Source organism: Delphinapterus leucas, chromosome 2, assembly GCF_059928025.1.
Source record: "Delphinapterus leucas isolate spDelLeu-1000000601 "Yukka" chromosome 2, BTC_Dleu_Yukka2, whole genome shotgun sequence".
Classification (NCBI taxonomy): Eukaryota; Metazoa; Chordata; class Mammalia; order Artiodactyla; family Monodontidae; genus Delphinapterus; species Delphinapterus leucas.
Window position 1 is genome coordinate 69,892,922 of NC_143130.1, and position 26,008 is coordinate 69,918,929.

The following is a 26,008-nucleotide window of genomic DNA, read 5'->3' on the forward strand; positions in this document are numbered from 1 at the left end:
CTGTGGCTCTTCCACCTCCCTCCCTCCTCTGCCACCAACACTGTTCCTTCTGTGACCCCAATGTCCTTCCTAAGACCAGAACAGGAGAGGGAAGGCGAGCTCCTCACATGAGGTGGAAAATAAACTAATGCTGAAATTCACTCCATCTTGAGAATGGCTTTATAATTTCACAGGCTTGAATTTTTACGACTGGCATTCAGTTTTTAATCGCTCCTTGGCACTTTATCTGCAGTCATCATAGCTGACACTAGGGGGAGCAAGGCTGCCCGGTAACAGCTCTTCTCTCCAGTCATCTAAGCTTCCCATGGATGCCACTAAGGACCACACCTGCTTCCATTCGGTTAGGCTACAAAATGTGAAAAACTAAATTCCTTATTGAAAACCATAAAGAGGAATAAACATGTTTTAAAGTTATATACAATTAGAAAATCAAATCAGTGTGCTATACGTGCTTTTCCCTCACTAATGTTAACTGTGATCCATCCCTAACCTAACCCTTGTTTTCTCCAGGCTTGGATAGAATGCCTTCTTCTAACTTTCCCTGACTGTTTTGTGAAGAATCAAGAGCCCCTCAGGATTTCAAACTCTTGCAGGTGTTTTTTTATTCTCTTTCAGCAACTTCTCTTCCACACAGCAGCAAGACTCAGATACGCAGCCAATGGCAAAGGCTTCTTATTGATTTGAGACCATCTTGACAAGGTTTCTGTCATTTTCTGTTGAGTTCCTAAATCCTCCCCACTTTCTCTCTTGAATCACTTCTTCCTGATTTAGCTGTGATGAGTCACCCTGAGCCAATAATGCAGAGAGACAGAGAGAGAGAGAGTAGTAGAAAAAGCCAGTTAAGAGAAATGGAAAATGAAATGGGGAAAAGGGAAGAGGAGAGAAGACGGGATGGGGAGTAAAGAGCTCAGAAAGTAAGGAGAGAAAGGCGGCTCTGGGCCCTAAGGGTAGGGCTTGCTTTTACTCGTCTCTGCATCTTTGGTGCTAGGTGCAGGCCCACAGGAGGGGAAGGAGAGAATGGTTCTAGGAGTCTGCATTCTAAATCTCAGGGAAGCCCAAAGCTGGACGTTGTTATAAAGAGTCTGGGGATGATGGCCGTATGTGGGAGAGGTGGAGATTTCCTGTCTTTTTCTTTCCCCTGCAAACCTTAGAAGGGCCCAGCTGAAATGAAGTCAGGCAGAGGGCAGGAGGGTGGTGGACAGTGGCTTGGCCCACCTGGGATGGCTCTACCTGCGACAGCAGCTCCCCTCTGTGCTCTCCCCTCTGCCTCTCCCCAACCTCAGAGCCAAGGATTTTTTTTTTAACATCTTTACTGGAGTATAATTGCTTTACAATGGTGTGTTAGTTTCTGCTTTATAACAAAGTGAATCAGCTATACATATACATACATCCCCATATCGCCTCCCTCTTGGGTCTCCCTCCCTATCCCACCCCTCTAGGTGGTCACAAAGCATCCAGCTGATCTCCCTGTGCTATGCGGCTGCTTCCCACTAGCTATCTGTTTTACATTTGGTAGTGTATATATGTCAGTGCCACTCTCTCACTTCGTCCCAACTTACCCTTCCCCCTCTCCGTGTCCTCAAGTACATTCTCTATGTCTGCATCTTTATTCCTGTCCTGCTCCTAGGTTTTTCAGAACCTTTTTTTTTTTAGATTCCATATATATGTGTTAGCATACGGTATTTGTTTTTCTCTTTCTGACTTACTTCACTCTGTATGACAGACTCTAGGTCCATCCAGCTCACTACAAATAACTCAATTTTGTTTCTTTTTATGGCTGACTAATATTCCATTGTATGTATGTGCCACATCTTTATCCATTCATCTGTCGATGGACACTTAGGTTGCTTCCATGTCCTGGCTATTGTAAATAGAGCTGCAACGAACATTGTGGTACATGACTCTTTCTGAATTATGGTTTTCTCAGGGTATATGCCCAGTAGTGGGATTGCTGGGTCATATGGTAGCTCTATTTTTAATTTTTTAAGGAACCTCCATACTGTTCTCCATAGTGGCTGTATCGATTTACATTCCCACCAACAGTGCAGGAGGGTTCCCTTTTCTCCACACCCTCTCCAGCATTTATTGTTTGTAGATTTTTTGACGATGACCATTCTGACTGGTGTGAGGTGATACCTCATTGTAGTTTTGATTTGCATTTCTCTAATGATTAATGATGTTGAGCATTCTTTCATGTGTTTGTTGGCAGTCTGTATATCTTCTTTGGAGAAATGTCTATTTAGGTCTTCTGCCCATTTTTGGATTGGGCTGTTTTTTTTTTTTGTTATTGAGCTGCATGAGCTGCTTGTAAATTTTGGAGATTAATCCTTTGTCAGTTGTTTCATTTGCAAATATTTTCTCCCATTCTGAGGGTTGTCTTTTCCTCTTGCTTATGTTTTCCTTTGCTGTGCCAAATCTTTTAAGTTTCATTAGGTCCCATCTGTTTATTTTTGTTTTTATTTCCATTACTCTAGGAGGTGGGTCAAAAAGAATCTTGCTGTGATTTATGTCATAGAGTGTTCTGCCTATGTTTTCCTCTAAGAGTTGCATAGTGTCTGGCCTTACATTTAGATGTTTAATCCATTTGGAGTTTATTTTTGTGTATGGTGTCAGGGAGTGTTCTAATTTCATTCTTTTACGTGTAACTGTCCAGTTTTCCCAGCACCAATTATTGAAGAGGCTGTCTTTTCTCCACTGTATATTCTTGCCTTCTTTATCAAAAATAAGGTGACCATAGGTGTGTGGGTTTATCTCTAGGTTTTCTATCCTGTTCCATGGACCTATATTTCTGTTTTTGTGCCAGTACCATAGTGTCTTGATTACTGTAGCTTTGTAGTATAGTCTGAAGTCTGGGCACCTGATTCCTCCAGCTCCATTTTTCTTTCCCAATATTGTGTTGGCTGTTCAGGGTCTTTTCTGTTTCCATACAAATTGTGAAATTTTTTGTTTTAGTTCTGTGAAAAATGCCAGTGGTAGTTTGATAGGGGTTGCATTGAATCTGTAGATTGCTTTGGGTAGTATAGTCATTTTCACAATGTTGATTCTTCCAATCCAAGAATATGGTATATCTCTCCAGCTGCTTGTATCATCTTTAATTTCTTTCATCAGTGTCTTATAGTTTTCTGCATACAGGTCTTTTGTCTGCTTAGGTAGGTTTATTCCTAGGTATTTGATTCTTTTTGTTGCAGTGGTAAATGGGAGTGTTTCCTTAATTTCTCTTTCAGATTTTTCATCATTAGTGTATAGGAATGCAAGAGATTTCTGTGCATTAATTTTGTATCCTGCTACTTTACCAAATTCATTGATTAGCTCTAGTAGTTTTCTGGTAGCATCTTTAGGATTCTCTATGTATAGTATTATGTCATCTGCAAACAGTGACAGCTTTACTTCTTTTCCAATTTGGATTCCTTTTATTTCTTTTTCTTCTCTGATTGCTGTGGCTAAAACTTCCAAAACTATGTTGAGTAATAGTGGTGAGAGTGGGCAGCCTTGTCTTGTTCCTGATCTTAGTGGAAATGCTTTCAGTTTTTCACCATTGAGAACGATGTTGGCTGTGGGTTTGTCATATATGGCCTTTATTATGTTGAGGGAAGTTCCCTCTATGCCTACTTACTGGAGGGTTTTTATCATAAATGGGTGTTGAATTTTGTCAAAAGCTTTCTCTGCATCTATTGAGATGATCATATGGTTTTTCTCCTTCAATTTGTTAATATGGTTTCTCACATTGATTGATTTGCATATATTGAAGAATCCTTGAATTCGTGTGCTAAATCCCACTTGATCATGGTGTATGATACTTTTAATGTGCTGTTGGAGTCTGTTTGCTAGTATTTTATTGGGGATTTTTTCATCTGTGTTTATCAGTGATATTGGCCTGTAGTTTTCTTTCTTTGTGACATCTTTGTCTGGTTTTGGTATCAGGGTGATGGTGGCCTCATAGACTGAGTTTGGGAGTGTTCCTCCCTCTGCTATATTTTGGAAGAGTTTCAGAAGGATAGGTGTTAGCTCTTCTCTAAATGTTTCATAGAATTCGCCTGGGAAGCCATCTGGTCCTGGGCTTTTGTTTGTTGGAAGATTTTTAATCAGAGTTTCAATTTCAGTGCTTGTGATTGGTCTGTTCATATTTTCTATTTCTTCCTGGTTCAGTCTCAGAAGGTTGTGCCTTTCTAAGAATTTGTCCATTTCTTCCAGGTTGTCCATCTTTTTGGCATGGAGTTGCTTGTAGTAATCTCTCATGATCCTTTGTATTTCTGCAGGGTCAGTTGTTACTTCCCCTTTTTCATTTCTAATTCTGTTGATTTGAGTCTTCTCCCTTTTTTTCTTGAGTCTGGCTAATGGTTTATCAATTTTGTTTATCTTCTCAAAGAACCAGCTTTTAGTTTTATTGAAATATGCTATTGTTTCCTTTATTTATTTTTCATTTATTTCTGATCTAGTCTTTATGATTTCTTTCCTTCTGCTAACTTTGGGGGGGGGTTGTTCTTCTTTCTCTAATTGCTTTAGGTGTAAGGTTAGGTTGTTTATTTGAGATGTTTCTTGTTTCCTGAGGTAGGATTGTATTGCTATAAACTTCCCTTTTAGAACTGCTTTTGCTGCGTCCCATAGGTTTTGGGTCATTGTGTTTTCATTGTCATCTGTTTCTAGGTATTTTTTGATTTCCTCTTTGATTTCTTCAGTCATCTCTTGGTTATTTAGTAGTGTATTGTTTAGCCTCCATGTATTTGTATTTTTTACAGATTTTTTTTTCCTGTAATTGATATTTAGTCTCATAGCATTGTGGTCGGAAAAGATACTTGATATGATTTCAATGTTTTTAAATTTACCAAGGCTTGATTTGTGACCCAAGATATGATCTACCCTGGAGAATGTTCCATGAACACTTGAGAAGAAAGTGTATTCTGTTGTTTTTTGGATGGACTGTCTTATAAATATCAATTAAGTCCATTTTGTTTAATGTATCATATAAAGCTTGTGTTTCCTTATTTATTTTCATTTTGGATGATCTGTCCATTGGTGAAAGTGGGGTATTAAAGTCCCCTACTGTGAAATCTGTCAATTTCCCCTTATATGGCTGTTAGCATTTGCCTTATGTATTGAGACATTCCTATGTTGGGTGCATAAATATTTACAATTTTTATATCTTCTTCTTGGATTGATCCCTTGATCATTATGTAGTGTCCTTCTTTGTCTCTTGTAATAGTCTTTACTTTAAAGTCTATTTTGTCTGATATGAGAATTGCTACTCCAGCTTTCTTTTGATTTCCATTTGCATGGAATATCTTTTTCCATCCCCTCACTTTCAGTCTGTATGTGTCCTTAGGTCTGATGTGGGTCTCTTGTAGACAGCATATATATGGGTCTTGTTTTTGTATCCATTCAGCCAGTCTATGTCTTTTGGTTGGAACATTTAATCCATTTACATTTAAGGTAGTTATCGATATGTATGTTCCTATTACCGTTTTCTTAACTGTTTTGAGTTTGCTATTGTAGGCCTTTTCCTTCTCTTGTGTATCCTGCCTAGAGAAATTCCTTTAGCATTTGTTGTAAAGCTGGTTTGGTGGTGCTGAATTCTCTTAGCTTTTCCTTGTCTATAAAGGTTTTAATTTCTCCACAAATCTGTATGAGATCCTTGCTGGGTAGAGTAATCTCGGTTATAGGTTTTTCCCTTTCATCACTTTAAATGTGTCCTGCCATATATGTCCTCAACTCTCCCTTCTGGCTTGCAGAGTTTCTGCTGAAAGATCAGCTGTTAACCTTATGGGGATTCCTTTGTATGCTATTTGTTGTTTTTCCCTTGCTGCTTTAATATTTTTTCTTGGTATTTAATTTTTGGTATTTTGATTAATATGTGTCTTGACATGTTTCTCCTTGGATTTATTCTGTTTGGGACTCTCTGTGCTTCCTGGACTTGATTGACAATTTCCTTTCCCATATTAGGGAAGTTTTAAACTATAATCTCTTCAAATATTTTCTCAGTCCCTTTCTTTTTCTCTTGTTTTTCTGGAACCCCTATATTTCTAATGTTGGTGCGTTTAATGTCCCAGAGGTCTCTCTGAGTGTGCTCAATTCTTTTCATTCTTTTTTCTTTATTCTGCTCTGAGGTAGTTATTTCCACTATTTTATCTTCCAGATCACTTATCTGTTCTTCTGCCTCAGTTATTCTGCTATTGATTCCTTCTAGAGAATTTTTAATTTTAGTTATTGTGTTGTTCATCATTGTTTGTTTGCTCTTTAGTTCTTCTTGTTAAACGTTTCTTGTATTTTCTCCATTCTATTTCCAAGATTTTGGACCATCTTTACTATCATTACCCTGAATCCTTTTTCAGGTAGACTGCCTGTTTACTCTTCATTTGTTAGGTCTGGTGGGTTTTTATCTTGCTCCTTCATCTGCTGTGTGTTTCTCTGTCTTCTCATTTTGCTTAACTTACTGTGTTTGGGGTCTCCTTTTCGCAGGTTGCAGGTTCCCAGTTCCCATTGTTTTTGGTGTCTTCCCCCAGTGGCTAAGGTTGGTTCAGTGGGTTGTGTAGGCTTCCTGGTGGAGGGGGCTGGTGCCTGTGTTCTGATGGATGAGGCTGGATCTTGTCTTTCTGGTGGGCTGGACCATGTCCGGTAGTATATTTTGGGGTGTCTGTGACCTTATTATGATTTTAGGCAGCCTCTCTGCTAATGGGTGGGGTTGTGTTCCTGTCTTGCTAGTTGTTTGGCATAAGGTGTCCAGCACTGTAGCTTGCTGGTCGTTGAGTGGAGCTGGGTCTTAGCATTGAGATGGAGATCTCTGGGAGAGCTTTTGCCGTTTGATATTATGTGGAGCTGGGAGGTCTCTGGTGGACCAATGTCCTGAACTCGGCTCTCCCACCTCAGAAGCACAGGCCTGACACCTGGCCAGAGCACCAAGACCCTGTCAGCCACACGTGAGCCAAGGATTTTGTAACCCAAGGAGGAGGACATTTCCAAAAATGTCATGACAGGCTTCGCTCTCCAGTGGTTCAAGTGAGTCCTCAGCCTTTGCTTCTTCATGGCTTCTCAAAATGAGAGTAATGCTGTCAGAGTAGACGTTGCTCACAGTTCGGAAGGGGGAGGAGGGAAAGCAATCTGAGCTTTAACCCGACTGAAGAAAGTACTTTGAAGGATTCGGCAGAGTCAATGATTCCCTGAGGCAGCTCAGGGCTCCCTGATGGAACACAGGGCTGGCTTCTGTGTACTCTGCTCTCCTGCACCCCATCCACTCCCCAGAGATGGGGAGAGGACCGGGAGGGAGAGAGAGGCCAGGGAGCTGCCCCTTAGCCAGCTGTATGACCTGGGTGAGTTACCTAGCTTCTCTGGGCTACAGTTTCCTCAGCTTCAACACAAGACTGCTGTCTCTCTCTCACAGGACTCTTGTGAGGATTAAGTAACTTAATGGCAGGGGAAGAGCCTAGCATGATCCCTGACACATACTAACCACAGCCCCCCAAACATTCGTTCTTGCATGCTTTCATTTATTTACTTCTTTATATAAAGTGCTTTGAAAGTAGATGAACACATGACCCACTTTTGTCAACTCTTCTTATTGGGGCACCCTGTCCCCAGTTCCATTATTTCAAAGCCCGATGATCACCTGATAATATAATCTAGGGACTCCCAAAGCTGGCAGAATAGAATTGCCTGTGAAAGTTAAAAAAAGAATACAGATTCCTCAGCCCAATCCAAGACAACAAAATCAGACTTTCTAGAGGTAGGAATCTATACTTTAAAAAACCCCCAGGCAAGTCTAATGCCCAGCCAGGTTCTGGAACCAGTAAATCCTTTTTTAAGAGTCTGTGAGGGCTTCCCTGGTGGCGCAGTGGTTGAGAATCTGCCTGCCAATGCAGGGGACACGGGTTCGAGCCCTGGTCTGGGAAGATCCCACATGCCGCGGAGCAACTAGGCCCGTGAGCCACAGCTACTGAGACTGCGCATCTGGAGCCTGTGCTCCGCAGCAAGAGAGGCCGCGATAGTGAGAGGCCCGCACACCGCGATGAAGAGTGGCCCCCGCTTGCCGCAACTAGAGAAAGTCCTCGCACAGAAACGAAGACCCAACACAGCAAAATTAATTAATTAATAAACTCCTACCCCCAACATCTTCTTTAAAAAAAAAAAAAAATCTGTGAGTTCCCGTGCATTCAGAGGTTAGCTCCTTTCCAGGCTTATGTGGAGAGTGACCCTCACTGCCTGAACCCAAAGGAGTGACCAATGGCAGGAATATAGAGACCAGAAAGCAGGCAGGGATGACCTGATGAGGGGGGACAATGTGATGCTTCTCAACCAGGTAGGCATCTAACCGTCTGTCTAGACTTCAGGCCACTTATGTAGAGTCGTCTGGGCGAGTGAGGGGAGAATGGAGCAGATTTGGTATGTCAGGGAGGTGTGGGTGGCGAGGAAGACAAGGAATGAGTGATGCGAGCCTGGGTTGACAATGACTCCACCGCAAGCTCTGTGAAGACGGGGACTTGTCTGTCCCTCCCAGGCCTAGCCTTCACCACGGAAGACACGTTAGATAACGCACCTAGCAGGTTCAGACATTTGGTGTATGTGCTTGGCTGAGGAGCCAATGGGGTGAAGCTACCATCTGTGGGATTATGACTGAACGCCTCTAAGTCAGAATCCCGCCCAGGCGGAATGATACGGCAGCGCCGCGGAAGCCTCGGAAGCCTCGGAAGCCTCGGAAGCCTCGGAAGCCTTGGTTGGCCTCGGATGCCTTGGTTGGCCTCGGATAGCCGGTCCCCCGCTGTCCCCGCCAGCGGGCCGCCGCCCGCGTCCCCCGGGGCGCGGAGCAGCGCGCCCCGCCGCGCGTCGGGACCGGGGTCCGGTGCGGAGAGCACTTCGTCCTGGGACACGGGGTGCGGCCGGAAAGGCGGCCGGCCCCTCGCCCGTCACGCACCGCACGTTCGTGTGGAGCCTGGTGCTAAACCATTCGTAGACGACCTGCTTCTGGGTCGGGGTTTCGTACGTAGCAGAGCAGCTCCCTCGCTGCGATCTGTTGAAAGTCAGCCCTCGACACAAGGGTTTGTAAAAAAAAAAAAGGTAACGCACCTAAGCGCCGGCACCATCAGGACCCAGCTGTCGGTCCTCCCTGCAGGGCTCAGCCCCTTCTTCACCTGAATGACATCTATCCACCCGGGAGCCTTCATCCAGGAGTTGCCTGCTCCAGGAAGCCTTCCCAGATGTCTGAGCGAGGGCTCCTCCTCTGTGCCCCACCCCCGCCCCGTCTCGCAGCGATGTTCTCCACACTCTCAGCCCCACCACACCACTAAGGGTGTAAACTATGCTTCATTCACCTTCAGTCTATAGTGCCTGGCACACAGCAAGGGCTCAATGACTATTTCTTTGGATTGAAATTGTCCAAGCATCTCTTCTTACAGACGAGGAAACTGATGCCCGGAGAGGGCAGGTAGATCACCCCAGGTCACTTAGCCCATCCGGGAATAGATCAGAGCTCACCACAGACAGATCAAGAGGTCCAGGACCGAAAAAGAGTATTTGTCCTTTCGCCTCCAGGCCCCCTCCTCTTGTTTGACCTCATCTGAGTCCACGTGGCTGGTGGAAAGAGCCGTGGACACAATCAGAATAACGGGTGTCCCAGTCGTGCCTCAGCCTCTACCCAGAGAATCTGGAAATTCCCTGGGCCTTGCTTTCTTCTGCAGTCTGATGGGACTACCTCTCCTTGTCTGGCTCCCTCCCCTGGCTGTGGGTAGGATGAAACAAGCTGTTCGGCGTGTACACTGGTCACATACAAACTATTACTATCCTAATTATGAGCCAAAGGAAACACGCCCGCCCAGGATGCGGAAGAGGCACATACCAAGAAATTAAAGCTATACATTCCACTGAGAAACGTCTGCCCACACTATTGCTATGCTTATGTTTCATTTCCAGAGGAAAGAGTTGTGATAAAACTGGGGGGGATGGGGGGAGGGGAGACTCAGCATGACTTGGAAAAACAAGCAAGAGTTTATCAGACATTTTGAAAACAAGGGATTTTTACACTGTGGACACAGCCTCTCTGGAGGGACATCAGACCACAGCCACTTTCCTGGGGAGAGCTGGGCCAAGGGCACCCCAGGGTTGGTGGTCCATCTGCAGATGGCACCCAGAAGAGCTCAGCCCAGCTCTGCTCCCAGCTACATCCCAAGCAGAGTGAAGATTCAGCTTGTCTTTGAAAAATGAGCAGCCTTCTCATTTTCACTCAGCAAACAGTTATTGAGCCTTGACTGTGTTCAAGGTACTTTGACCAGCCCTGAGGGGGAAATTTAAAGATGGATCACGGTCTCTCTCTGCTATCTAGAGGCAGATTATCGAAAGGAGAGAAAAAAAACAGACAAGAGAAGTACAAAGCATCATGGGAACTGAGGGAGAGCTTTCAGCTGAGAAATCAAGGGGTGCTTCCTGGAGGAAGAGGCACTGAAGCCAGTTCAGTGGAACTGGACTGGAATGGAGCCAGTTCAGCGGTTTGGGATGAGGGGACCGCACGCACAGAGGCAGGAATGAGAATGCCAGGTGTGGTGAAAAAAGGACAGCGGCCCTGTGAGACTTGGCATCAGGCTGTGAGGAGGGGAGGTCATTGAGCTAGATGGCACAAACTGGCCACTCTCCTTTTAACGGTCAGTGTGTCAGGATCTCATTTTCCCATCAAATGGGTTGAAAATGTGCTTTGCAGTCACCTTCCCTCCCTCTTTGCTCTTCTGTTCTAAGTACTTCTGCACATCAGGGGAAAAATGCTGTCTGGATGTAAGCTGAGGTGGACCCAGAATTTTCCAGGAACAAGGCAGAGAGCCAAGCTTGTGAAATCAACAGCTGAGATGATGCTTGTCAGCGGGCTCTGTGCCCAAGATGACAGGGCGGCTCCAGGGCCAGCCTGCACGGTGATAGGCACGCACTTTGTACCCACTCCTGGAACTGCTATGCATCGCCACTGGTGCACAGGGGGTTTTTTATTCATTCATATTGATAAAGGCCTTGTGCAATGGGAAAAAAATTTTTTAAGCACCTAAACAGTTATCAGTAGGAAAAGGGATGAAACTATTTAAATATCCATCAGTAGGAGAATGATTAAAAAGAAAAAACTAACACTGTAGAAACGGTATAGAGGATGAGGCAGAGCTATACTGTCCATCTATACCAGGGCCGCCTCTCACATCCAAGGGGCCTGAGTCAAGAAAACAAACGGGGGCTCCAGCCCACAGCCCACCATCTTTTTTTCCCACCTATAGTTCCCTCTTGGTGATCAAGGGGCCTCACACGTTTGGACACCCCACCCTATATATCCAAGCTCTGTCCACACCCCCAGCAAGCAGCCGCTCCTTGGCTAGTCCCATGAGTGGTATGATTCACCGTCAAAAAGACAGATCCAGGGAAGAAGCCTGTCCTGAGCAGGAGACGCTGGCATCCCAGTGACCCAGAGTGGGGGGATGTGGGCTCTAGGTGCCTGTCCCCTTGACCCCTAGGACTCCTCACCCCATAGAAAGAGGAACAGCCAGAAAAGGGTCAGTGCAGGACCCAGGGCAGGGGCCCCAGTGGCCAGGTCTAAGTGTGGAATTGATATATACTGACATGGAAAGTATAAAACAATTAAGTGAAAAAAGCACACTGCAGAAAGAACCATGTGTGTAGAATGGTTTCATTTTTTTAAATTTCCTACATAAACACTTAGAAGGTTTTCTGCATCCCTGCTGCTAATGGTAGTGATCTATAGAGGGCTGGGTTAAGAAGGGAAGTGAAAAGCCTTGCATATTATACTTTGCACAGTTCTGTGCTATGAACATTATACAAGCATGTATTATTTTTATAATCTAAAAAAAGTCTTAAAGAATACTTTTTAAATGTTACTACTTTTTTGTACCAGTTAACGTATTTTTTATGTGTTTTCTTGTGACCAAAAGAAACAAAACAAAATTTTTTGAAAATCCAATCCTGGATCATTCCTAGACAGTCAAGGAGGTTGCTGTGGTCATGACCCCCAGATGTAGTAAAAATTCCCCAGACACACACGTTTCTCCACATGTCCAAAGGGCGTCCTATCTGCTTCTTCAGCAGATCTTTCATACAAGGGCTCCCAATCCTGCCTACACATCTGGGAGCTTCTACAAATAGATTCCCAGGTCCCATCCCCCAACTGGCTGAATTAGAATCTCCTGGAGGTTGTGCCCAGAAATCTGCATTTGTAACTCCCCAGGTGATTCTGATGACCCTTGAAACCTTGGGTGGCAAGTAGCCCAGGCAACGGTTCAGTCCCATTTGGTAGATGAGAACACTGAGGCCCAGGGCAGTTAACAGCCTTGTCTCAGGGCAGGATGGGCAGTCTGTTGCTTCTTCTGCTAGAGCTGGTTCTTCTTCTCTCCCAGCTGAGTTAACAGCTACTGGAAGACAAAAGGGGGCCTGCTGTCAGCGGTCCCAATTTGCAGGCTATCAGATTGCAGCGGTCCCACTATGCCAGGTGATTAGCTAATTTGTTCAACAACTGTATTTGGAGGACCTACTCTGTGCCAGGCACTGTTCTGGGTATTTAGAGCTGCAAACCCGACCAACAAGGTCCTAGCTCCCTTGCATATCAAATTCTGAGAGCTAAGGATGATTAAAAGGCATATGAAGAAGCCAGCATCCGAGAATGCAAAGCGCTATGAGGAAGATAAGGCAGGGTGGGGAGGTGGGGGGTGACAGGTGGTCCGGAAGGGCCTCTTTGGGGAGGTGACATTGGAGCTGAGCCCTAAATGATGACCTGCCTGTGCCCAGCATTCATAGCAGCCTTGGTAAAAGTGGGGACAGAGAGGTGAGCAGCAGTGAAATAATAGAGAGCCTCAGAAGACATGATGAAGGGGATGGATTATACTGAAATGGATTTGGGGCTTTGAGCCCAGCGAGGGTTGTGGTCGCCATGCCTCTGCTTCCCCTACACGGTGCTTCTCAAACATGAGTGAGTATCTGCATCCCCTGGAGGGCTTGTTAACACGCAGGTGCTGGGCCCCACCTCCAGTTTCTGATTCCCTTCCTTGTTGGTCTCAGGTAGGGCCGAAGACGCTGCATTTTCTAATAAGCTCCCAGGGGAGGTGGACGCTGCTGGGCTGGGAACCACTCTGAGAACCGCTGCTGTGTTGTAGCGGCCTGTTGACCTGCCTGTCTCCTCTACTAGGCTGGAGGTCTCCTGAAGGCAGAGACCACGTCATGGTCACCATTGTGCCCCCTGTGCTTGGTGCATTCGTAGGAGCTCAGTAGATGGTTAAGATTCAGTGAATGAATGAGGGTGTGGGTTATCAGCAACATGAAATAATATCTGTAAAGGCCTTAGAACATACAAGCACTATGTAACTGTGTTAGTCAGGGTTCCTTAGAGAAACAGAACTGATAGATGATAGACAGATAGATAGATAGATAGATAATAGATAGAAAAAGAAAGAGATTGTAAGGAGTTGGCTCATAGGATTATGGAGGCTGGCAAGTCCCCAGATCTGCAGTTTGAGTCAGCAAATTGAAGACCCAGGGTGGCTGATAGTGTAGTTCCAGTCTGAAAGCAAACAGGCTGGAGACCTAGGAAGAGCCAGCACTTCAGTTTGAGCCAAGGTAAGAAAAAGCCAATGGCTCAGCTCGGAGGCAGTCAGTTAGAAAGGATTCTCTCTTATTCAGGGGAGGGTCAGGCTTTTTGTTCTATTCGGGCCTTCAACTGATTGGACAAAGCTCACTGTCATTGGGGAGGACAGTCTACTTTACTCAGTCTACAGATTTAAATGGTAATCTCATCCAAAAGCACCCTCACAGACACACCTAGCAGAGTATTTGACCAAATATCTGGGCACCCCTTGGCCCAGTCAGGTTGACACATGCAATGAACCATCACAGTACACATAGTCGTTTAAATACACCCAGTGGATTCTCATCTCTGGTGAGGGATTTATGGAGGCAGGGTGAGGAAGGAATGTGCTGGCAAACAGAGGGGTTCTCATTTTCCTGGACTCCTCCTCCTCAGGAGTCCAGCCCTGCCGGGCATCTGAGCCACAGTGAACCACAAGCCCCTCCAACCAGCCCAGGGAGACCTGGAGGTGCCAACCCCCCTCGACAGGTCCCGGGTCAGGGGCTCTCCCTCCGCACCCCGCCCCCAGCCAGGACCAGGGTGTGCTGCGCTCAGCACTTGTCCAGCCCCATCTTGAACACATTAGGCACCGTACTCAGCTGGCTGAAAGAGGTCACATTTTCCGTGGAGAGAGGAGAGGAACAGCCTCGCCAGAGGAATAGTCTCTCTTTGTTCCCTTGAGCTCTCTGCTCCTCAAGTGGGAGCCCCTCCCTGATGCCCCGATCTGATTTCAGGGAAGGAAATGAAGCCAGGAGAGAAATGGAACAAAGGGCCTGGAGTGGGTTTGAGTGGAGGAGGGGTGCTGGGAGAGGGGAACAGGTGAGAAAGGGAAGAGGCTCCTGGGGAGCAGGCCCGGCAGGCTCCAGGGAGGGTGGCCCTCTCTCCGTGCTGGGTGCTGCCCAGCCCCCGGAGCTGGGCTTTCTCAACTCCCCAGTCCTTTACAATGGGGGACAAAGCACTGGACTTGCAGTCCCAGCTCCGAAACTGACCAGTGTCTCCCCACAGGCTTGCTACATCCACCTTCTGAGCCTCAGATACAATCTGCCCTTCCAGCTCCAAAGCTGTCCTGGTGACCGAAATCAAATGCAGGTCAATCACATCAAAAGGGATTCACTAAAATGAAAAGAATTGTTGGTAATAATTGGATTTCCTGGGATGCAAGGTCCAGGTCTTGAGGAGAGGAGCAAAGAGGCTGACCAGGGAGGGGATGCAACCCACATCTTGCCTTTCCTAGGCAGTCCGTGCTGGTCCCTGGGCTCAGGACCTTCTCCAGGGGCAGGCCCATCAGTTGCAAACATCCTCTTTCCTTCCCCAACAGCTGATGGCCTTTTTGTTCCCATGGCTTCTGCCCGCCCCATCTGCTGGGGAGCTAAACTGTTCACACCTGCCTTCCCAGACACAGCCAATAAAAGGCCGAGCAGAGCCAGCCTCTGCCTCCAGGCTTTCCAGCCTTCACGGCTTGGGTGAGGGCACGGCCCTGGGAGTCAGGACACCCTGCACGAGTCCTGCTCTGCCACCATCTCGTTTGAGTCCTCACGCACAATACTTCCTATGCCTCGTTGATATGTGACAAGCCTAGACAGAGTACCCTCCACGTTTCCTCCCAGCTCTGATGGTCTGCAAGGCCAGTTACCAGGTAACTAGAAACATCTGGAGTGCAGGGCTCCCTGTCCAAGGGGCTGTTTTAAGTGGGATGCACACAGAACAAAAGGATTTCTGTTCCCACAAGGCTGGACCAGGGGACAGTTTTATGCATTCAGTTAAACAACCAGAGAGAAATAATATACGTGGTGTCGGCAAGTCTGCCCACCACTCACACAGTAAGTATATACCCCAGATGGAACGTGAGCAGGGGGTTATGAATCTGCTCCTCTCTCATTGGTCGTGGATACTGTGTTCCTCTTATAGCATGGTAATATATGGAATTTCTAGGGGTAATTTTAACTATGTGCTTCTTTTTTTTTTTTGCCTTCCTCATTCTAGTTAGGATGTTTTCAGTTATAAATACCTGAAAACTTAACTCAGATTTATACAGTAAAAAGGAGTTATTGCTTATATATCTGAAAAGTCCAGCAGCAGTCACACTTCAGGTATAGTTTGATCCAGGGGTTCACAGTATCAGTGGGACTTCAGCTTTTTCTCTTGATGCTTCTCTCAGTCCTCCTTCTCTCATACCCCTCATCGTTACAAGGTGGCTGCTAGCAGTTCCACGCCCTACATCTGTATACTATGGCATCCAGAGAAAAGGGACCACTTTGGTCCCTAAAGCCCAAGAGGAGGTCCTGAGATTGGGGTGACTTACGTCATTGGCCTACTCAGTCCCTTCAGTCCAAGGATAACACTGGCCTGGCCTGCAGTATACGCTCAGTCCCTACAACTGGGAATGAAGCCAGATTTCCTAGATCCCCAAACAGAAGTGAGGACTGTTGGGAAGAGGGAAATGGAAAATCAAGCAACAGTGACTTTAAACAGGAGCTGGGTCACTGCATTGAACCTCTGCGCACAGAAACTATTCCATGTCCCAGCATCCTTTTTGCCAGGCGCTGAATCTGGAGGCTCCTCCTAGGCCTGAGGCAAAGCTAAAAGCTCTGGAAGCTGCTGCTGCTGTAGACTGTCAGACAGAGGTCAGAACGGTCCCTGGGGACCTTTTACCCTGGGCTTCAAGACCACCCTACATTAGTGAGGCAGGGCAGATGAGGGCATCTTGGCCCTCAAGGAATTATGACACTAAAGCACTGGCCACAGCAGTCAGCAGGGACCACAGACTGGTTTATGTGGGAAAGCCTGGGCTAATCAGTGAGGGTTTCCTGGAGCAGGTGGGACTTGGTGTGCTGGGTCTTAAAGGGTGGGATCTGCACACCATAGCGGATGCACAGGACAGTATACTGGAGCACAGAAATTAAACGACTCAAGTTCTATTTAGGTTTATCTTTTATCTGAAAAAAATAGGATTACTGATATTCAATACACAGATTGCCAGCTGTACACTGGTATAACTTATATACAAAAAATTTACATATATTGGGAGTACACATTACCTTTTTTCCTTATAGGAGTGAGCAGTTTAAAAGGTTTGGAGATTAAATTGCCTTGAAGGATGGAACCAGGGCTAAGGTCCCCACTGGGCCTTGTTGGAGAGGGTGTGAGGTAGGGATGCAGGGGACCCTTCTCTTACGCTATGTCATGCTGGGATCCCAGGAGCCCAGCATGCAGAGGGGCCACATTCTGCCATCCTCAGGTGGCCGTCCCCACAGTGAGCCTCCTCCCTTGGCAAGGCCCTGCTTAGAAAGCAACCACTAGAGAAGGGTCCTCCAGGGCTATGGCTGAAGCCTGCCACCAATTCTCCCATCCGCAGCAGCCCTGCTCCCCGCCTCTATAGGAGGAAGGCCGGCAGCCCACAGCCAGTGAGTCACGGCACACAGCCCATGGAGAGGGCCCGATGCTCACCACGAGCTTTGGGGTTTGCCATCTGGTTCCCGTGCCAGAGGCTATAGGGTGTCCAGCCCCTGAGAAGCACAGCGGGCCCTGAGGCTGCAGATGGCTATATAAGGCTGAGGCCGCGGGAGTGACGGGTGCCAGACCCCAGGAGCAATTTGGCTGGTCTCAGTGGTGACACAAACATTTTCCCTGTGCTTCGCCATTATCCCCCAACAGCAAGACTGAATCATATCCTCAAAACCTCAAGCCCGACGGGCAGACGTAATGCCAAGAATCAAGAACAGCAAAGAGGGCTAACCCAGGCCCTCCCTTCATGGCAAAAAAATATTTGGGACAACACAGAGAAAGCTGCCCCAGGACAACTAGTGCCAGCTCGGCCACAAACTGTGGGGCCTGGGTCAGCTCACCTCTCCAGGCCTCAGTTTCTGCATCTGTACTATGGGAACAGTAAGCCCTGTCCTGCTACCTCATGAAGTGCCAAGGACCCCCAGAGGAATCAGGGAGAATGGGGATAGAACGTAGGGGGTGGCCCTTGTTCTTTGAGAAGGACACAGCCTGGTCTTGAGGCAAATTTGGGGTCACGACGACTTGGTTTATTTACTGCCAGATTGTCACATGTCGGCCACTTCAAGGACAGATGACTTCTAGGAAGGCTCCAGTCTTTGTGGACTTTTTGTGGACTCTCCTATATCTAGGAGCTTTCCTAGATACGCCCCTTTCTGTTTGTCAGTGCCTTGTGGCATCTGTGGCTCCCCAGATGACCCTAGGTGACCTCCTAGGTGACCCTAGGAGGTAGGCAATAGTGGAATTGTTAACCCTATTTCATGACCAAGAAAACCAAGGTCAATGAACTTCTCCAGGCCCCATGGCAAGCTGGTGACAGAATGAGGATGAAGAAACACCCAGCTTTGGAATCTCAGCCCGAAGATCTTGCCCTATAATTTGGACTCCACCAAGTTGTCCGTGGGGCCTCAAGAGTTCCACTCTGTAAAATGTGAGGAGTCTGCCTTGTCAGGCAGCAGGGGTGTTTTCTAGAAGACACATGGGGATCGCTTTTCTAGAAGATGGCCAGGTTTTGTTTTTTCTAATCTAGAACTTGCTGTGCCTGATTGTTCCGGAGGCACCCTGCGAGGTGTTCCTCGAAGGCATGCTTTCCAGAAAGCACTCACCATCAGGCAGTGGTGTCCTAGAAGGAACATCGCTCTGGGACACTTGGTCACACACCAGGTTGACCTTGAAAATGGGAGCAGCCAGAAAAGCAACCTTGGAGCCCAAACTTTCCTTACTGACCTCTCTCCCATCTCCTTCTCTCTCTCTTTTTTTTTTTGGCTGGAAAAAATGGAGCAGCCTTGACCCCACAATCACTCGCAGAATTAAGTACCCAAAACTCACATTGTCTAGACAAATAGATTTTATGAGTCCAGTTAATTCCTGCCAGTCAAAAATAGACATGCTTAATAAGTGGATATATTTAGAATCTGTCATTATCTGGTCCCCAGGGGAGAAACCTCAGCTCTTATTACATAGACTCTAATTTCAAACAGAGCTCTATTAACTCCCATGCCGAGACTCTAATTTCAAACAGAGCTCTATTGACTCCCACGCCGGACCTTAGCTCTTTCCTGACGGCACAGAGAGGTGGGTGGGAGCGGGGCAGGGAGATATTTGACCACAAGAAGCTACTTAAGTCCCGTGTTGCCTGAACCTCCGGGTCCGTCCCTCTCAACCATCTTAAACCAGAAAACGAGCAATTGCTTCTTCTTTGGGTCATGTTTCCAGGGGGTGGCAAGTTGTCGTGAGAGCAGGGCTATGGAAAGGTCTGCACGCTCCCAATGTGTCACATGTCCCTGTGCCCCTCGGGGTCTGGGAGACCTCCAGGGCTGTGTGAGCCGTGGCACCTCCTGCCATGACAGTGCAGCTGTGCCTGGGAGAGTGGTTCCCGACTCTCTGTTAGCACCAGGGCCTGAGCCAAGCAGGCGGATGGTGGCTGAGAGCAGAACTGACACCCAAAGCCTAGAGGGGTCCAGGTATGCCAGAGGCAGGTGACACTGAAGGGACACGGTGCCCAATTTCAGGATTTTGCTTCACGTCAGCACTGGGATTCCAGCTGCCTGGCTGGGCCACTCTGGGTCACCTCCACTGGTGCTGCCCGCTGGTGGGCCAGGGATAAGACATAGAGGGGGCTTTGGGGCACTCTAAGGAGAGGGCCTGGGGGCTGTCCAGGTTGTGGTGGGATTCTCCCTGGCCCCGAGGGAGGTGGCACTGCCGGGGCTTGGCCAGGTCAGGAGGGAGTGGCCGCTCTTTCTCTAGAAATATGTGTATGTAAGCAACATGCGTTAATTTCCAGTGGATGCATAACAAATTAGCACAAAGTATTGATAGATGGCTTCCCAAAACAGAAGTTTATTCTCTCACAGGTCTGGAGGCCAGACCTCCAAAATCAGGTCGTCAGCAGGGCTGTGCTTCCTCTAAAGGATCTAGGAGAAATCTTCCTTGCTTCTTCCAGCTTCCAATGGTCCCAGACATTCTTTGGCTTGCGGCAACTTCACTCCTAGCTCTGCTTCCATCTTCACATGGCTCCCTCTTCTCTCTGGGTCTCTCCTTTGTGTGTCTCCTTAAAGACACATCATTGAATTTAGGGCCCACCTAGGTAATCCAAGATGACCTCATCTTGAGATCCTTAACTACAATTGCAGAAACCCTTTTCCCAAACAAGGTCACAAAGGCATAGGCTCAAGGCAGAAGGCCCAGCTGGGTGGTTGCCCCTTGCCATTCTTTAGCCCGGCTGGCTGCCTTGCCCACCCTGAGCAAAGACTTAGTGCCTCAGGGGACAGCCATGAACACTGTGCAACATGCCCCAGCCCCCGGGTCACCAGCTGAAAGACTCATGTAAGGTGAGGAATGAGGCCACCCACAGGTAGTGGCAGATGGCCAACACTCCAAAATCATCCTTCCTCTGCCTGAACGACCCCTATTACCACAGTCCCACCATCTAGCAAACTCATATTCATCTGTTAAGACCCAGCTCAAGAACACCTCCTCCATGATGTCTGCCCTGCCCTCTTCTCACAGGGATGGCCTTCATCCCATTTGTTGCCAGACCCATGCAACATCTCTTCATCTCTGTGTCTCCAGATCCTGGCAAGGGCCTGGATAGGCCACAGCATCCCTCTTCCAGGGAGACGAAGGTCTGAGTGTGAGGGTATGTGTGGGCTGCCCCTCCAGGATTCCCTCCCGCCCTCCCTACCCTACTCTCCCCTCAGCACTGCCCCGCAGGTTCCATCCTTTGCCAGGAAGGAGAACCTCCCCCAGCATCTTCACTTGTCTTCTTTTCCTTCCCAGGTTGGTCATCGGCGCTCCACTGGAAACCAACGGCCACCAGAAGACAGGAGACGTGTACAAGTGTCCAGTGACCCAAGGGAACTGCACCAAGCTCAACCTGGGTAACTTGGGCCACTGGTCTTTCTACAAGGAGGCCAGCCATTGTCCAGGGTGGGGCAGGTGCTGAAACATGTCCCTGCCCACAGTCACACTGTAAGGTGACCTAGCTGGTGTTGCTGTCCCCATTTTACAGATGAGGAAGCTGAGGCCAGAGAGAGGAAGTGACTTTCCCACAGTCACACAGCTTGTCAGGGGCTGGCCAGGATTCACACCCAGGTCTCCAGTGTCCCAGGCCATGGCCCTTTCTGCCTCATCCACGGCCCCTCAGCACAGGGGAGCCAGGAGCATTTCCTATCTTTTTTTTCTGACTTGGAAATAATAACAATAGCCAAATTCATATGACTTATATACTGTTCACTACGTGCCAGGCACTGGTTTAAGCACTTTTAGGTATTTTTTGACTCATTTAATCCCCACAACAGCCATATGAGATTTCATCATTAACGACAGCCTGTGGAGGTGAGGGGACCTGCCCGGGGTCACCCAGCTAATAAGCAGCAAGGCCAGGATTCCAACCCAGGCCATCTGCAGCCACCCTTTAACCACTGCGCAGCACTGCCTTTCTGAAATGATGACTCTGTTCCTTGCTGAAGCACTCTGGGGGCACAGGGGAGACGCTGTGAGCAGCCTCAAGGCCTTCCAAGTCCCTGTAAATCTACATGTACACGTGCGCATGTGTGCGCACAGCCTGCGTCCACTAAAGCACACGCACCACTCCTCTAAAGCACTTCTGCTTTGTCCTAAAGGTCAGACAGTGGCCAGGCCATCACTTTGCTTTCAAAAGGGAGCAAAAGTCCCATTTGGGCTGAGAAGCTGCGATTCCAGGATTGGCCTTCCCCAGGAGAGGACCCTCAGCCTCCCACTCTTCCAGGAGGGGAACCTCCATCCTAGAGCAATGGAGTGGGGTCCCCTGGGGAGGCTGTGGGGAAGCAGGGCCTGGGGCGGTGGGGGGTGGGGGGGAGATAGCAGAGCTTTAAGAGATAAGCAGATGGATGAAAAGGCCACATCAAAGAGAAAGCATGTGAAACCAGATCCCCAGGGCAGCCAGCTGTCCCAGCACATAGTGCTGGATGCTCCCGCTGGCCACATCTGTGTCAGGGCCGTGGATAGGAAGTTCAAACCCCAGCACAGCCGGGGGCCCAGGCTTCAGTGAGGAAACGGTCCAGGGCGGGCGGGAGTCCGGCTGGCGGCTTATGGATCCCAGTCGTCACCACACTGAGAGCACGGGCTCCCAAACAAGCCAAGCGGGATTCTCCTTCCAGCTGTACAGTTTCCTCACTGTGTGTCCAGGGGGAGCTCACATCCTCTCTCTGAGCCTAGGTTCACTTATGTGTGACCCTAGGATCCATCCCAGGTCTAATATGTCCCCCAGCCTTTCATGAGCACCTAGTATGTGCCAAGCACGATGCTAGTTACTGGGGATGCAGCAGGGAACAAGGAGCCAAGGGCTCTGCTGGGAGGGCGCAGTAAGCGAGGAGACACACTACAGTAGAAAGCAGGATCATCTCAGGTGGGGAGAGATGCTGTGCGATAAACCAGGTGTTATGATAAGAGAGGCTGGGTGGGGAGGAGGTAGGGGGTGGGTACTATCTTAGCAAGGTGATCAGGGAAGGTTTCCCTGAGCAGGTAACTTTTGAGCAAAGGTCCGATGGTGAGATGGAATCAAGTGGGAACACAGCATTCCAGGCAGAGGAGAAGCAAGTGCAAAGGTCCTGAGGTAGGAATGAACTTGCTCTGTTGGAGGACGGAAAGAAGGCTGGGGCAGAGGGAGCAAGGGGGTGGTGGTAGACGTGCGCACTGAGCTTGGGGCCTGGGCCACTGAGAAAAGCCCCTGGTCCAGGTGGGGACCAAGACCATGAACCCATCATTTAGGTTCCTCTATCGCTCTGGTTTCCAATGTGGACCTAATTTCCCTCCGAAGGAGGAGGAGCCCCTGCTGACAATGGGAGACATGATGCCATCAAACTCTGAAACTGGGGCTTAAGCTGGGAGGCGGTGGGCAGCAAAGTGCATGGAGGCCGAGGAAGAGTACTGGTCAGGAAGCACCTCATTTGAGGAGAGTTTCTTTCCCTCCCAATGAGGAGGCAGGAGGACCATCTGTCAGTTTATCCCCACAGTGGAAAACTCAAGGCAAGGAAACCTGAGCCCTAGTTTTTCCTATGGCCTCTCCAGGCTCTGAGCCCCACTCAACCAGGAATGTTCTTTCCTTTCTCTCCAGGGAAGTGGGTGTCAGTTATTCACACCTCAGTATTGAAGGCTCTACCTACCTCTGGTGCTTTTTTTCCCAGCACCTGTTTGAAGTCAGGGTTTTCATTGAGCGGCAGGGGCTCAGGGGGAGGGGATGTGATTCTGGAAGGCAAGCCCTGTGTGAGGAGGGGCTTATGCCCCAGCCCTCACACAGACCCACTGAGAAAGGTGTAAGTCTCTCCTGGTCACAGAGGGGAGGTTAGTGACTGCTCCAAATCCACGAGCAGCAGAAGCTGGACTTGAACGTGAATCTTTCTTACTCCAATGCAAGGGTCTTGCCCACCATGCCATCTGCTTCCTGGCCCACAGTTTCATTGAGGACCTCAGTCACTGAGACAAGGCCGGAAGAGAGGGGGTGGGGTGAGGTGGGGGACGCACCCTTTAAATAAATGGGGGGCAGAATTCTCCAAGCCGCTGAGGGGAGGAAGTTGCCCAGGTGGGGCTTGGAGCTTCCTCTCCAGACTTCTCACCACATCCCTCTGCAGCCACGGCCCTGCTGTCAGACGGGGAAAGTCGGGATGTAACGTTGGCTCTGCTGGGTCCAAGTCCCCACGCTATCATTTATCAGTGATCGACCTTATAGAAGTCACTAACCCTCTGTGCGCCTTGACTCTCTCCTCTGTAAAATGAAAATGGTGACCCCTGGGCCTCCCAGGACCAAGGGGGGTCCTGGGAGGGCAGGTGGGCGCGGCACTTTGTAAATGATAAGGCACCGTAAAAGCACCAGGGTTATTACTATTATTTTCTCTCCCGTTGGTTTGGACAGACAAAACAGAAAACAATCCCAGGCACTCGTAGAACAGCCAAGAGAGGCTGGATGTCAAAAGGAACCTTACTACAAACTGAAGGAAACCAAGGGACAACAAACAACAAACACAGCCGCCCCACCCTAGCCCACAGTACAGTCGGGGGTCTGGATTTCTGGCCTCTGCCCATGCCCGGCCCCAGGTCTTGCTGGCCTGGGCCCCAGAGGGTCGGCCAACTCTTCACACTTCCAATCGCCAACAAAGCTAAATGCTCCTGAGCCCTTAGAGATCACTCCCCTCCCCTGAAGCAGGGAACACATCTAGATCCTGCGCACAGCAGATAAGGACTGCTCGCCCTGGCTTAACAAAATACCCAACTCACTTCCCCCTAAACTCTCCCCGGCAAGCGTCTGCACGTGTGTGCGCACGCATACGCCACACACACACACACACACACACACACTCTTCTGGGGAATTCAAGCTCATTTCTTTCCTTTCAGTGGCCTGACAGAATGATCTAGTAAAACCTTCCCCAGTATAATCTGCTTAGTAAATTTAATCTCCACAACCCTCTCCCTCCACCCAGTTGGCTGATAATCCTGCCCCTGAATACTCCTCTGGGGACCGGCCACACAATGGCATTCTTGGGCAAGACCTTGTGCCTCTAGAAGGCTCTTGTCAAGTTGGCGATTAGCTCCCTGTGAGAAAGAATCAGCTATCGTGTGTCAGTTTATCAGCTGAGCGGAGAACCGGACCCTGAGAGAGTTGGGCAGGGGACTGCTACGTTTGATGGCAGGTTGCCTTAAAGGAAAACATGGAGGAGGCACTGTATAGAGGAACCAGCCTCGGGGGAGCCCTGGTTTGTGTGGGGTGGGGCACAGGGGGATGGCTGGGGGAGGGAAAGCTCTAGACGAGGAGATGGAAGGTTCTGCCATCTGCTTCCTGTGTGACTTTGGGCAGTTTGCGTGACTTCTCTGAGACTCGCAGTCCTCATCTCACAGAGAGTTGAGAGGAGGTAATTAGACCATATCTGGGCAAGGCCTTAGTAAACTGTGAAAGGCTGCCCTGACCTGCAGGCGAGTGAGGCATCCAGAGGGGCAGGGAGAATGGGGGAGGACCCTGCCTGGCACCGACTCGACCTCGGGCCCCTCTGGTGGCCAGCGGCAGCAGCAGAGTCCGGGCAGAGGACAGGCAGAAGGGGCTGCAGGCTGAGTTTCTCCCTCCCACCCCAGGAAGGGTCACCCTATCCAACGTGTCCGAGAGGAAAGACAACATGCGTCTCGGCCTGAGCCTGGCCACCAACCCCAAGGACAACAGCTTCCTGGTAAGAGCCACCCACCCACCCTCCCTCCCTCCAAGCCCTTCCTGCCCCACAGGCCCTCTGCTTGGGGCCGCGAGGGGCGTGTGGTGGCTGAGCATGGCCACCCACAGGGCTGCCTGTCCGCGTGCGCTCTGGGAGCAGCCCCTCCTCTGGCTTCCTGCCTGTGCCATTCTGCCTGCTGCACCCTAAACTTCAGGGGGTACAATTCAGGCAGGAAAAAGCATTGAGCACTTTCGTGTACCTTCCCTTTGGGGCTGGGGGGAGTGCAAAGCAGATAGCCTGCAAAGGAATAAGAATAAATAAAGATATTCAACAGTCCAGTGGTAGGGGCGTCTGTCCTTTCCTTTGGGGAGCCCAATTTGCAAGGCAGAGGCTGAATCTCTGCTCCAGAGTTGATGAAAGAAACAGGACACACCACACACCCTGAGAAGACTTTGAGGGGAAGCCGTAAATGAGTGAACTCAGATTTACTACAGCGGAGGGAAGGATACAGAGGGATGGGCCACCTGGACTGCATAGGATCAGATGGGAAAGCTTCCCAGAGGAGGTTTCTGTTTTGTTTTTAAAGAAGAGGCTAGTCTTAGCAAGGAAGAAGGAGGAGGGGGTACTTGGGCTGAGGTGGTAGAGACATTCATTGATTTAAACTATTTTTTGAGCACTTACAATGAACGGAGCCTGATGCCAAGCACTGGGGATTCAGCAGTCAGCAGAGCTCCTGCCCTCCTGGAGCTTACATTCTGGCTGGGGGAGAGACGATAAGCAAATGAGTAATGTGAACATGATGTTGGGACAGAAAGGCAGCAGCGGGCTGTGCTGGGAGATCTCTGCACCCCGCCCAGGCGAGCATATGCTAGCTTTGCACACAGTGGGAGAGTACGGGTGGCGCGACGGATTGGCACTGCCTGCCCCTTGCCATCACGTTCGGGTGAACCACCACGAATGTGGGTGAGGCTGGGACTGATAGTTCCTAGAGTAGCTGCAAGAAGATTTCCAAGAAAAATTACCCAGAAAGCCCAGTAAAATGCACTGCTCATTTTAAGATGGGAGGGCTTGTGTCACTCTCTGTTCTCACCCATCAGTTCATTTCTGTTGACACGTGAGACATCTTGGGTGTGAAGCATCAGACGTCAGGGCAGTGAGATGACTGGGATGCTCAGAGACTTGACAAGAGCATAGTGGCTCTGCCAGGGAAAGTCCTGAGGTGCCTCGATGTATGGTTGGCCCACAGCCCTCATC

At 48.9% G+C, this 26,008-nt stretch overlaps 1 protein-coding gene across 1 annotated transcript in view; it reads left to right on the forward strand.

Moving 5' to 3' along the window:
* Positions 1-26,008, forward strand: part of ITGA11 (integrin subunit alpha 11) — a 127,574-nt gene that overhangs the window by 44,954 nt on the left and 56,612 nt on the right. Inside the window, exons 3-4 of the mRNA XM_022579891.3 lie at positions 20,360-20,460; positions 24,684-24,775. Of these exons, the coding sequence (XP_022435599.1) occupies positions 20,360-20,460; positions 24,684-24,775 (193 nt within the window). The remainder of the gene's footprint in view (positions 1-20,359; positions 20,461-24,683; positions 24,776-26,008) is intronic.